At 42.3% G+C, this 14,733-nt stretch overlaps 1 protein-coding gene across 1 annotated transcript; it reads left to right on the forward strand.

The window, feature by feature from the left end:
• Positions 1-431: 431 nt before the first annotated feature.
• LOC122692832 (vomeronasal type-1 receptor 4-like) lies at positions 432-1,373 on the forward strand. The gene has a single exon (XM_043900646.1). The coding sequence runs from the start codon at positions 432-434 to the stop codon at positions 1,371-1,373; it is 942 nt and encodes a 313-aa protein (XP_043756581.1).
• The last annotated feature ends 13,360 nt before the right edge of the window (positions 1,374-14,733 follow it).

Below are 14,733 nucleotides of genomic sequence, written 5' to 3' on the forward strand. Positions count from 1 at the left end.
CAGGGTCTTAATCAGTTAAGCACCTGGGAGGTTTCTCAAACCAATGTCTTGAGTAGCCCAATGAGATTCAGTCCTCACTCTGCATTAAGAAGCAGGGTTGAGAAATACTTAACCTGTCTGGGAGTACGTTATTATCCTCTGTATAACTAAGGTCCCTTCAGTTCCTGCCTAATAAATTTCTGAAGAATGAAGAAGGGATCACATGAGTATGTTCAGTAATTAATTTTACATATTAATTCTCTTTAAATGTTATATGTGAAACACTTTAAAGGCTGCTGGTGACAGAAACACAAGAAGCAAATATTTCCAAGTGGGAACTATTGTTAAGTGGAGAATATTGGATTTCAGTTGACATGATGCATGTAATCCATGCCTCATATTCCCACGCAGGACATTCTAACTCAAAAGTACCAGTGACTGTGAACTGAAAGATGGCCAGCAGCTTTTTCATGATAGGCATGATCATCTTAACACAGACCGTGGTTGGAATCCTCGGGAATTTCTTACACTTTTGCAGTTATATCATACTTCACTTCATGGGTTACAGGTTAATGTCCACAGATTTGATCCTGAAGCACCTGATTGTGGCCAACTCCTTGGTCCTCCTCTGTAAAGGGGTCCCCCAGACAATGGCAGTCTTTGGGTTGAAGCATATCCGCAGTGATGTTGGCTGCAAACTTCTCTTCTTTCTGCACAGAGTGGGGAGAGGAGTGTCCATCAGTAGCATCTGCCTCTTGAGTGTCTTTCAGGTGATCACGATCAGTCCCTGGAACTCCAGGTGGGCAGCGCTGAAAGTAACAGCTCCCAAGTACGTGGTTCTCGCTATTTTCCTGTGTTGGATCCTGCAAATGCTGGTAAATGTCATTTTTCCTTTCAATATGATTGGCAAATGGAGTGAAAAAAACACCACAGAGGAAAGAGATTTTGGCTACTGTTCTTCTATTGTTACTGACAAAACTGAAGGTGCCTTGTATGCAGCATTGCTATTATTCCCTGATGTTTTATGTTTGGGGCTCACGCTCTGGGCCGGCAGCTCCATGGTTCTCATCCTGTACAGACATAAGCAGCAGGTCCAGCACATTCGTAGGACTGATGCCTCCTCCAGGTCCTCCCCTGAGTCCAGAGCTACTAAATTCATCCTTCTCCTCGGGAGCACCTTTGTCTGCTTTTATATTCTTTCCTCCATCTTTCAAGTTCTTTTGGCTCTTTTTGGTCAGCCCAGCCGGTACCTTGTGGACATCACTATAATCATTGCAGCGTGTTTCCCAACTGTCAGCCCCTTTCTGCTCATGAGCCATAACTCCAGTGTACACAGGCTCTATTTTGCCAGGATAAGAAGTGCAAAGTCCTCTACTATTATGAGAAAAGTGTAAATTTTATTCATTTCTATAATAATTGGTTGCCATTTTATTTATTCACCCTCAGAATCCTAATTTTTATTTTGAATCTTAAGATAATCTTATACTGGACATGCAAAGTATCTTCTTCAACATAAAGACCATTTGAAATATATTGTCATGAAATATGAATATATCAATGAAGTTTTCTTGTAGAAAAGGAGTTCATGTTTATGCAATAAACAGCAGCCCTTGAAATAATCTGCATATTATGAAGTGTCCAAATGTGTTACTTTTAGTCTAACCAAACAAATTTCCCAGAAATGAAGTAGGTATGGAATTATAGTTTAAAGTATACATGAAAATGGATCAATGTGTACAGTAGTCTGAAAGAAAATTGAAGAAATTAATGTCATTACAGAGTAAAGAATACTCTGGTTTGCACTCGAAGGTAAAATCAGAGTTTGGGAGCCAGTTACAAGTTTATAGTTAATATTGTTTGTGTTATTTTTTTTATCTTTTTCCTTTATTTATATTAGTTGGAGACTAATTAATTTACAATATTGTACTGGTTTTTGCCATACTTTGATATGAATCAGTCATGGATTTGCATGTGTTCCTCAACCTGAGTTCCCCTCCCACCACCCTCCTAGGTTCATCCTAGGGCACCAGCCCTGAGCACTTGTCTCATGCATCAAACCGGGACTGACAATCTGTTTCACAATTGACAATATATATGTTTGAATGTTATTCTCTCAGATCATCCCACCCTCGCCTTCTCCCACAGAGTCCAAAATTCTATTCTATATATCTGTGTCTCTTTTTCTGTCTTGCATATAGAATTATCATCACCATCTTTGTAAATTCCATATATATGCCTTAGTATACTGTATTGGTGTTTTCCTTTCTGGCTTACTTCACTCTGTATAATGGGCTCCAGTTTCATCCACCTCATTAGAACTGATTTAAATGTTAAGAGAGATGGCAGTATTTATTAGAAAGAGTCTTGCAGGGAGATTAGCACGTTAAAATATTTTCATATAGAAATGAGAAGCTTGAAGTGAAGTACAATAAAAAAACACGCCAAAAGAAAACTATATTTCAGCAGATTTTTCAAACTGAAATATATTTGACATATAACATTGTGTACATTTAAAGTGCAAGATTTGGTAATTTGTTACATGTAAATATTGTAATATGACTGCCATTACAACCACATATCACAATGCAGAACTCTTATGTTAAATTTTTCACGGAATTATAGTTGATTTACAGTATTATGGTAGTGGCAGAGGTACAACATTGTGGTTCAATATATAGGTTATACTTTGTTTTAAGCTATTATGAGCTATTGGCCATATTCCCTGTGCTGTAAAGTATGTCCTTGTAGTTTATTTATTTTATATATAGTAGTGTGTACCTCTGAATCTATGCTCTGTCTTGCCCCTTCCCACTTTCTCTCCGCACTGGTAAAGACTAGTTTATTCTCTATGTGTGAGAGTCTATTTCTACTTTATTATTTTCATCCATTTGTAGTAGTTTTAGATTGCATATGTAGGTGATAATATACAGTATTTGTTTTTGTCTGTCTGACTTAATTCACTAAACAGAATGATATCCAGGTCCATCTATGTCACAACCAGCAAAATTTTATTCTTAAGAGGTGAAGAATATTCCATTGTGTGTGTGTGTGTGTGTGTGTGTGTATGTGTGTGTGTACTGAATTCATTAGTTAGTTTTCTGGTGGATACTTTAGGGTTTTCTATATAAAGTATCATTTCTCTATAGTAGTGACAGTGTTACTTCTTCTCTTAGGCGTTGGATGCCTCTTGTTACATTTTTGTCCAAATGTGGTGGTGAAGACCTCCACACTTTTAAACCAGAGTGGCAAGAGTGAGCATCCTTCCCTTGGTCCTGATTTTAGAGAAAATGCTTTCAGATATCCACCTCTGTGGGTTTGCCACAAATGGCCTTTATTATGTTGAGATGTGTTTTCTCTATGCCCATTTTCCTGAGAGCATTTCCCATGAATGGGTGTTAGATTTTGTCAATGCTTTTTCTACATCTGTTGACACAATCTTGTGTTTCTCTTCCTTTTTTTTAATGTGGTGTATCACATGGATTGATTTGTGGATTTTTAACCCTCCTTGCATCTCTGGAAGAATGCTACATGATAATCATTTATGATGCCTTTTATAGATTGTTGAATTCTGTCTGCTAATATTTTCTTGGAAGGTTTTTTCAACCATGTTCATGAAGAAAATGATCTTTAATTTTCTGTAGGGTATCTTTATAGTACTGATATCAGAGTAGAGATAGCCTGACAGAATAAATTTAAGAGTGTTCCCCTCCTTTTAAACTTTTTGGAATAGTTTAAGAAGGATAGATGTTATTTTTCAAAATGTTTCATAGGATCACATGTGACACCCTCAAGTCCTGGACATTGTTTTCTGGCAGGTTTTTGATTCAGTTCAGTTCAGTTCAGTCACTCATCGTCTCCGACTCATTGCAACCCCATGAACTGCAGACACCAGGTCTCCCTGTCTGTCAGGGGATGTTTAACAGGATGATTCCTTTGTGCTGTTTCTCATAAATCCTCTGTTCCTCCCAGGGCTCCCAGGGCTCCCAGGGCTGGGGTCAGTGTGTGAGACAGGCTTGGGTCTCCCTCAGTAAACATTCTCTTTATGAGAAAACTGCTTTGTCTCGACCCTCTTTCTTGAGCTATGGATTGTCTCTTGACCTTATGACCATCGTTAATCCCTTGTTCCCTTGGTAATGGGTGCTGTATGTTTAGTTTTCTGATCTTTATCATTGTCAAAAGAAATTCCTTGTACAACAGCCTACATATACTCACAAAAAGATCATTAAAGCACCTTTGCTCCATCAGAGCTTAGGTCCCCATGCCTTTTTTGTCTCTCTATCCATTAAAGGACCCCAACATGTGGCATCCAGAACAGGGACTCTGGTATACGTGGCATTTCAGACGGCGTGACTCAGTGCCTATTGAGGTCAGTAAGTACTAAGACATGGGTCAAACGGCTAAAAAAACTCCTCATTTCTCTACTTAACTTGAAACGGCTGGAAAACCCCATCATTTCTAAGCTTTACTTCACCATTTGTTTAAAGCTCAGGCACTTTTGGTTTCGCACCAATAAATAGAAGCTTGCCTTTAAACGGTGGTTAATTGTAATCCTTGGTTCCCTGATAAAGACAGTTTTGATTTAGAAATTAGGCCCTGGGCCAAAGAAAATGTTGAACGAGCCACCAAATGGAGAAAAAAGTATTCCAATCGATTTCTGGCACTTTTGGGCTCTCATTAAAGCTGTAATTCTGCCATTTTAAGGTAACTTCTAGCTCTCTTAATGTTCGACAACAGACAGAACACTTATTACGTGAACATAAATTAAATGATATAACTGTACAAAAGGCCCAATTAGTACAACATAAAATATTTCAGAATTTTCCTACAAGCCCTGCCCCAGCTGCTCCAAAGGCTCCTCCTCTGCCAGCAGGCACAAATCCAAAAGTCTCTCCTTTGATAGAACCTAATGATTCTAACAACTCTCCTGAGACATTTTTTGGCATCAAAACTGGCAATCTTTTTTTAGACAATAATGAGAAGTCCTTAGTATAGACTCCTATTTGCAAAAAATCAGTACGTACTCACTCTCCTCCATGACAGAAGCTCTCTGAATTACTGGCTTTGCAATCACAAGTCTCTGAACCCGATGGTTTGTCTGCCTTTCCAGTTTAAAGAAATCCTGATGCTCAAGGGCACATAATACCTCAATATGAAGGTGTTAGTTTCTTTTACATGCAACAAATGAAAAAGGCTGTAACTGTGTATGGCCCACATTTGTCTTTTACTAAAGAGCTTCTAAATGCTGTGGCATCTTCTATTGGAAACTTTATTCCCTATGATTGGCAAATTCTAGTAAACGCTCTCCTTAAGCCCAGAGAATATCTTCAATGGACAATGTGATTTCATGATATAGCCAGAGATCATGCTAACGAGAATGCCTGAGCTGGCACCCCCAAAACCAAATGACTTTTGAAATGTTAACTGACACCAGACAATTTGATGCCATAGAAACTCAAATACAATGCCCTTCCTTGCTGCATGAACAATTAAAAACAGTGGTCCTTGAAACTTGGAATTGATTACTCTTCAGGGAGAGCCTACAGGTAACTACACCAAAATATAACAAGGACTTAATAAAAATTATGCTGATTTTTTAACTAGATTAGAAACTGCTATTTCCTCTACTGTAATTGGAGAGGAAGTAAAAAAACAGCTGGAGAAATTACTTGTTTATGAGAATGCAAATCAGGAATGTCAAAGAGCTATTGCTCCAATTCATGAGACTGGGACTATTATTGATTATTTGAAGGCTTGTCTCAATCTAGGATCAGAATCTCAAAAGATGCAAATGGTAGCTGAGACAATGGCTGCTGCCTTTAGAAAGGAAAATGAAGGATGCTTTACAAGTAGAGATAAAAACCATTTAAAAAGTGACTGCCTTTCTAAATTCCATATATATGTGTTAGTATGCTGTAATGTTCTTTATCTTTCTGGCTTACTTCACTCTGTATAATGGGCTCCAGCTTCATCCATCTCATTAGGACTGGTTCAAATGAATTCTTTTTAATGGCTGAGTAATATTCCATGGTGTATATGTACCACAGCTTCCTTATCCATTCATCTGCTGATGGGCATCTAGGTTGCTTCCATTATGAGATGGATGAAGCTGGAGCCCATTATACAGAGTGAAGTAAGCCAGAAAGATAAAGAACATTACAGCATACTAACACATATATATGGAATTTAGAAAGGTGATAACGATAACCCTATATGCAAAACAGAAAAAGAGACACAGAAATACAGAACAGACTTTTGAACTTTGTGGGAGAATGTGAGGGTGGGATATTTCAAAAGAACAGCATGTATACTATCTATGGTGAAACAGATCACCAGCCCAGGTGGGATGCATGAGACAAGTGCTCCGGCCTGGTGCACTGGGAAGACCCAGAGGAATCGGGTGGAGAGGGAGGTGGGAGGGGGGATCGGGATTGGGAATACATGTAAATCCATGGCTGATTCATATCAATGTATGACAAAACCCACTGGAAAAAAAAATAATAAAAAAAAAATAAAAGAAAAAAAAAAAGAAAAAAAAAAAAAGTGACTGCCCTAAGAAGGTTAATAAACAAACCTCCAAGAATTTGTCCTCACTGCCATAGAGGAATGCATTGGGCCAAAGATTGGAAATCTAAATTTGATAGTGAAGGAAGACCTATTCCAGGAAACTCCAAGCATGCCCCCCCCCCCAAGTCCTCTTCAGCAAAAACCAGGGGCAAATTCCATGTTTTCCCTCAAACCCTCAACATGCGGCAGTGTTGCCGTCAACATATCAGCCCTAAATGATTTTCTCCTTTACCCTCAAGTAGTCCGCTCTAGAATACCTACCAGACTTTTTTGGCTCCCACCCCCACAAACCTTTGGTCTTTTACTCAACCGATCTAGTTTGACTTGTAAAGGAATTGCTGTTCACCCTGGAATAATTAATTCAGATTTTAAAGGAGAAGTTCAAATAATGATGTCATCTCACATTCTATGGCAATTCAAAAAGGGGCACAATAATGCTCAATTACTTCTTTTGCCTTTGTTAATTCGTTCAGTCGCTCAGTCGAATCTGACTCTTTGTGACTCCATGAATCGCAGCACGCCAGGCCTCCCTGTCCATCACCAACTCCTGGAGCTCACTCAACCTCATGCCGATCGAGTAGGTGATGCCATCCAACCATCTCATCCTCTGTCGTCCCCATCTCCTTCCGCTCTCAATCCCTCCCAGCATCAGGGTCTTTTCCAGTGAGTCAGCTCTTAACATCAGGTGGCCAGAGTATTGGAGTTTCAGGTTGAACATCAGTCCTTCCAATGAATATTCAGGACTGATTTCCTTTAGGATGGACTGGTTGGCTCTCCTTGCAGGCCAAGGGACTCTCAAGAGTCTTCTCCAACATCACAGTTCAAAAGCATCAATACTTCTGTGCTCAGCTTTCTTTATAGTCCAACTCTCACATAAATACACGGCTATTGGAAAAACCACAGCCTTGACTAGATGGACCTTTGTGGACAAAGTCATATCTCTGCTTTTTAATATGCTGTCTAGGTTGGTCATAAATTTCCTTCCAAGGACTAAGTGTCTTTTAACTTCATGGCTGCAATCACCAGAAGCAGTGATTTTGGAGACCCCAGAATACAGTCTGACACTGTTTCCACTGTTTCTCCATCTATTTGCCGTGAAGTGATGGGACCAGATGCCATGATCTTAGTTTTCTGAATCTTGAGCTTTAAGCCAACTTCTCCACTCTCTTCTTTCACGTTCCTCAAGAGGCTCATTAGTTCTTCTTCACCTTCTGCCATAGGGTGGTGCCATCTGCATATCTCAGGTTATAGATATTTCTCCAGGCAATCTTGAGATCACCTTGTGCTACTTGCAGCCCAGCCCTTCTCATGATGTACTCTGCATATAAGTTAAATAAGCAGGGTGACAATACACGGCCTTAATGTATTCCTTTTCCTATTTGGGACCAGTCTGTTGTTTCATATCCAGTTCGAACTGTTGCTTCCTGACCTGCATACAGGTTTCTCAAGAGGCAGGTCAGGTGGTCTGGTATTCCCATCTCTTTCAGAATTGTCCACAGTTTATTGTGATCCACACAGTCAATGGCTTTGGCACAGTCAATAAGGCAGAAATAGAGGTTTCTCAGAATGCTCTTGCTTTTTCGATGATCCAGAGGATGTTGGTATTTGATCACTCATTCCTCTGCCTTTTCTAAAGCCAGTTGAACATCTGGAAGTTCACAGTTCACGTGTTGCTGAAGCTTGACTTGGGGAATTTTGAGCATTACTTCACTAGTGTGTGAGATGAGAGCAATTGTGCAGTACCTTGAGCATTTTCTGGCATTGCCTTTCTTTGGGACTGGAATGAACATGGACCTTTTCCAGTCCTGTGGCCACTGCTGAGTTTTCCAAATTTACTGAAATATTGAGCACAGCACATTCACAACATCATTTTTCAGGAGTCGAAACAGCTCAACTGGAATTCCATCACCTCTACTAACTTTGTTCATAGTGATCCTTCCTAAGGCCCACTTGACTCCACATTCCAGGATGTCTGGCTCTAGGTGAGTTTGAGTGATCACACCATCATGATTATTTGTGTCATCAAGATCTCTTTGGTACAGTTCTTCTGTGTATTCTTGCCACCTCTTCTTAATAGCTTCTGATTCTGTCAGGTCCATACAATTTCTGTCCTTTACTGAGCCCATCTTTGCATGAAGTGTTCCCCTGGTATCTAATTTTCTTGAAGAGATCTCTAGTCTTTCCCATTCTATTGTTTTCCTGTATTTTTTGCATTGATTGCTAAGGAAGCTTTTCTTATCTCTCCTGCCTATTCTTTGGAACTCTGCATTCAGATGCGTATATCTTTCCTTTTCTCCTTTGCTTTTTGCATCTCTTCTTTTCACAGCTATTTCTAAGGCCTCCTCAGACAGCCATTTTGCTTCTTATCATTCAAGATTGTCTAGTTCCTCCTAATTCAGTCTTTAAAGACTTTTCCTAGAAATTTGGTCAATTAAGTGGGTTTGGGTTTTTTCTTTATATTTTTCTCACACATTTGAAGTAGGCCTGTATTGATATAAAGCTTTCTCTTAGAATTGTGTTTACTGTGTTCCATCAATTTTGGAAAGTTGTGTTTTTGTTCCCATTTGTCTTCTGGTAATTTCTGATTTACTCTTGATTTCTTTTTTGAACCTATCATATTTTAGTAGTGTGTTGTTTAGTCTCTATGTGTTTGTCTCTTTGCAGATTTACATCTGAGAAAAGTCTCTTGCAGGAATCATAGTGAAGGAGCTCGTTTTTTGTTTTGAATCCAGTCAGGTGCTGGAACAGAAACCCTGTGGGTTGGGCCCAAGGTGAATATATTTCTTCTAAGTGTGTGTTTTTCCTCTCCACACAGTGGATGCATTTCCCCAGAGGAAAAAGACCTCTGAATCAATTGGGAACCAAGGGCAGACAGTGGTCTGATGTTTGGTCTATGTAGGTGCCAATGGCTGTGCTGTCGCAGCCTCAAGTGTAAGTTCCCATTGTCCTTCCCAGTTGAAGCCTGCTCCCTGTCTTTGCAGCCCCCTCCCTGTTATGGAGCTGCTCTTTACAGCTTGCAGAAGCTCACATGGATCCTAAGCATTGGTTGAGAAGTGAGCTGTTGCCTAACAGCTCTGTCCCAGAACCAGGTTGCTCTGTGTCCTTAGGTGAAGTTTTCTCTCTGGTTGTAGGCGCTCTGCATCCAGAGCAGGGATATGACATGGATTGAGTTGGGCAGAAGCATTCACTGTGTTCAGGCTGGGGCACATCAGTAGGTGGTAGGCAGTCCTAGGAAACTCTGCAGCCACGAGAGCACACCTGTCTGCCTTGTCTGGGCAACAGGTCCCCTGTGCCTCTAAATTTTCCCCATCCTCTGTCACTCCTGCACTGTTGTGAAACTGGTCCTCAGGGTAGGCAGTTCTTTGCATGTGATATCAGGGAATGAGCTGTAGTGAACGAGCTGTCATATGATCTCCGGGTTGCTTCTGGGGGGTTTCTTGAATCAACAACAACAGTGGCTGCCACTGCTCCACCCAGGCTCTGCCCTGGCTGTTGGTTACCTCTGTGTCCCTCCATCAACTCTTCCTTCATAGTGGCTTTTGCAGATACAGAGCCATGGAGGGAGGAGGACTGGTGTGTTCATTCCACTGGGGCTGGGGTGTGTGGTGAGTTGGTTGTGGGAAATCAGCAGCTCCTTGAGTAGAACTCTGTCTTCCCTGCCTCATGGGCTAGGCAATGTGTGCTCCTCATGAGCATAGTCCTGCCTTCCTATAGCCCTTCTTCTCATCCCAGCACTTCTCCCACCAGACAATGTGGCTTGTATAAAAGGCTGGAAAGCCCCATCATCTCTCTACTTTTCTTCACCATTTGTTGAAAGCTAGGGACTTTTGGTTTCGTGCCAACAAGTAGAGGCTTGCCTTTCAACAGTGGTTAATTGGAATCCTTGGTTCCCTGATAAAGACAGTTTTGATTTAGAAATTTGGCACTGGGTAAAAGGAAATGTTGAACAAGCCACCAAATGGAGAAAAAATTATTCCAGGCAATTTCTGGCCCCTTTGGGCTCTCATTAAAGCTGTAATTCTGCCATTTCAAGGTAACTTCTAGCCTTCCTAGTATTCAAGAACAGACAGAACACTTATTACATGAATATAAATTAAATGATATAACTTTACACAAGGCCCAATTAGAACTACATAACATGTTTCAGAATTTTCCTACAAGCCGTGCCCTGATTGCTCCAAAGGCTCCTCCTCTGCCAGCAGGCACAAATCCAAAAGTCTCCCCTTCACTGGAACCTAATGATTCTAACAACGACTCTCCTGAGACACTTTTTGACATCAAAACTGGCAATTCTAAATTCGGACAAGTAATATGTGAACAGAAGTGACATGGGCATCTTCTAGAAAGCATTCCTAAGTGGGGAAATAATGTTTCCCCCTCCTTCCTGTGCTCCGGAATGTGGACCTAATGGCAGGAGTGGGTGCAGCCATCCCAGGCCAGGAAGTGATCTGAGAAGTGCAGGCCCAGCAAGGCAGCAGGACAAGACAGGAGGAGCCCAGGTTTCCTGATACTGTTGAGGCCCACACGGGTTACCCGTCACCTGGGAGAGTTAAACGTATAAGTTACTTTGGGGTTTCATCACTTGGCAAGTCACCCAGATTTTAACTGATGCAGGTGCCAAAGAGCCCTTGGAAGGAGCAACAGATGATGCAGATGGTATGTGTAAGGTTTCACAGCGGACGTGGCACCCGAGTGAAATCTGGCCTTGCAGGGTGGCAGGGACATTGGTGTTTGGTGGCAGGTTGCTATCACCAGCTCAGCTCTCATGTTACTGAGTCCCTACTGTTTCTTAGAGCAGATCAAACCCTGGCGGATGAGGGCGAAGGAGACCCTCTTCTTCGTCATGCTAGCTGACATTCATTTCCTAAGGACAGGGCCTGTGATTTAACCTCAGCCTAATGCTCTCTGCACCCCACTGCCTCACACACACATACATGTGCCTTCCTCAAAGTAAATACTTGAAGGACTGAGTGAGTGAGGAGTTAATGGGGTGGGGACATGGGTAGTGTAATCACTTGTAGCATTATGTTGGATGTTCTGGCTTAGCCAGCAGCCTGCCAATAATGAATGATCCGTGGTGTCCCACTTACATTTTCCTGCCTTTCAACCCATCCCCCAACACTTAGTGACTTAAAACAGTGATATGTATCATCCCTCATCATTCTGCAGTCTGGTCTTGGCTCATTGGGAAGGTTCTGCTCCGTGTGGTGTCTGCTGGGGCTACAACGTTCAAGGTGACTTCTTCACTCCCGAGTCTGGCCCTCAGCCAAGGCCTGGTGTACCTCTCCCAGCATTTGGCTGCTCCAGGGTGGCTGGACCTCTTTATTCAATGGCTGACAGCTCCAGAGCAGTTTCTAAGAGAACAAGTCACAATTTCCCAGTGCCTTTAAACCTCTGCTTGCACCACAGGCCAAGTCAAGTCACATGGGCAAGCCCGACTCAGTGTGGGAGGGCTGCTCAAGATGTGAGCGCTAAGTGTGGTCCTTTGCAGACTGCTGATGTCACAGTCCTCACATGTGTGGTCCAGAGATAGCTGAGCTCCACTGCTGATGCACAGAGGTATCGAGAGCAAAAGGAGATGAGGCTGACTCCAGGGTGAGTATTTTGGAGTGAGCTGAAGATGGAAGCTTTAGCCTGGAAGGCAGAAGAAATCACAGGGGGTTTTGGCAAAGTAGTGACAGCATCCGAATTGAAGGGCAGGATGAGGCTAAGAAACCTGAGAGAATTCTGGTCTAAGTGAGGTGGACCAGGTGGAGTGAGGGAGTGGCAGGTAATGAGGGTGACGAGATTCCCAAGGAGGCAGATTGGGACTTGGTGACACCTGGATTAGGGGAGTAAAGGGAAGGATGCAGTCACCTTGGCACCCAGGATTCAGATCTTCCCAGTCTCAGCAATCCCCACTCCCTGGGAAACGTTCTTGTTTCCTGCAAACTCACACATGCTTCAGCATCTCCAGTCTTTTGCCTGTAACGTGAACCTCTACCTGCAAGGCCTGCCTTCTCATTTGTCAGGGGAACCAGTAACTCAGTGTGCAGAGTGGGAAAGTGAGACAGAGCGGAACAGTGAGTGTGGAGGAGTCAGAGTGTAGGGGTCAGATCCTGAGGAGCCTCTAAATAGCAGGGTGTGGGGCTTGAACTTTCCCTGAGGGATGGGGACTAGTAAGACCTGGGGAGATCTTTCCAGGGTCAACAAAGCCCAGAGCCAGGGAAGAGGCTGGGATGATGGTCCTGGAGGTGAAGACCTCAGCTGGGCAGTGGGCAGAGGGATCGAGGAAGTGGACTTGATGCCACGTCCCCTTTACAAACCCACAAGAAATTACACAAAGAGCAGCTGAAAGGAAGGCCCATCTCTCCTGTCCCTGGTTCTCATCAGAATATCCAAAGTCTCAGCACATGCCTGTCATCAGTCCTCCCCTGCCTAGCTGTGTATTCCAGATGGAAGAACAGCCCCAGAGTGTGTTGTGGGTGTGATGTGGGCTCTTACAGAGCGACCAGACCAGAACTCCACAAATGTCCCAGAGGAAAGAAAATGCCTCAGTTTCCTCTGGTAGTTTAAGAGCCTCTTCAGCCCAGCCAAAGACGGAAGCTGGCCCTACAAGTTAGATGAGGACAAGTGGGCCATGGCTGGCTTAGTAGCACTGCAGGAGCTGTGATGCACATTGCAGAAATTCTTTTATATGAGTCACTGGGGGTGAACCTGATCTGACCTGAACTGCTCTATTGACAAAAGCTAACTGAGACTGCTGTGTAGAGTTTTATCCCTTTTCTGTGGAATAGAAAGTACAGCAGAAATGTCCTTGTGTCTGGAATACATGGAATATACTGAATTAATAGTAAAAACCACCCACAAAGAGAAGCACAGGCCCCGATGGTTTCACTGAGTTCTACCAAAACATTTGCAAAATTAATAACCAGTTCTTCTCAAACTCTTCCAAAAACAGAAGGGGAGGAAGCACTTCCCAGCTTACTTTGAGGCCAATATTACCCTGATAGCTAAAGCCAGACGAAAACACCAAAATGAAAGAAATCTACACAGCATTTATCCCTTAGAAGCATAGATACAAAAATGCTGACAACCCGAATTCAGCAGCATATAAAAAGAATTGTATACCGTGACCAAATGTAATTTATCTCAAACATTAAAGGTTAGTTTAATATCAAGAAAGTCAATGTAATATACCATGTCATTAGAATAAAATGCAGGGAGAAACACATAATCATCTCAAGTGATGCAGAAAAAGCATCTGGCAAAGTCTAACCCCTTTTTCTGATTAAAAACACTAAAACTAGGATTGAAGGGAAGCTCCTCCTTAATCTGATGAATGGCATCTCCCAAACCGCACAGATAACAATACTTAGAGATGAAAGACTGAGTGTTTTCCACATGAGATCAGCAATAAAATATTCTTGCCACTTCTGCAGACCATACTGGATGTTCTATCCAGAATATTTAGTCAAGGAAAAGCAAAGGCTTGCAGATTGGAAAGGAAGAAGTAAAACTATTTGGAGGTGACATGATCTTATACATAAGAAATCCTAACAAATCCACTAAGAAAAGAAAGCTACCTTGTTTGGGCTTCCCAGGTGGTGCTAGTGGTAAACAATCCACCTACCAATGCAGAAAACTTAAGAGATGCGGGTTTGATCCTGGGTCAGCCAGATCCCCTGGAGAAGGAAATGGCAACCCACTCCAGTATTCTTGCCTGGAGAACTGCACAGGCAGAGGAACCCGGTGGGCTACAGTCCCCGGGGCCACAGAGAGCCGGTCACAACTCAGCACAGCACAGCGGCAAACATGTTTAGCAAGATGGCAGGATACAGGATCAACATGAAAATCATTCGTATTATTGCAGATGATAACAGGTGTTGGGTGAGGATGTGGGAGTACTGGAATCCTCATACTGCTGATGAGGATGTAAAATGGTGCACCCCACTTCGGAAAACATTACCAAGCCAATTCCACTGCTAGGCATATTCCCGAGGGAACTGCAAACGACCACGCAAAGGCTCGTACACAAATGTCGGTAAGATTGTTCACAAGTCAAAATGTGGAACCCGTTCAAATGTTTATCAACTGATGAATGGGTAAATGTATCTATGTAACGGATATTTCTTAGCTATAAACATAAGTGAAGTACTGACATGTGCAACAACACGTTGGAACCTGAAAAAAAAAAAAAAAAAAGATTGT

Source organism: Cervus elaphus, chromosome 4 (assembly GCF_910594005.1).
Source record: "Cervus elaphus chromosome 4, mCerEla1.1, whole genome shotgun sequence".
Taxonomy (NCBI): Eukaryota; Metazoa; Chordata; class Mammalia; order Artiodactyla; family Cervidae; genus Cervus; species Cervus elaphus.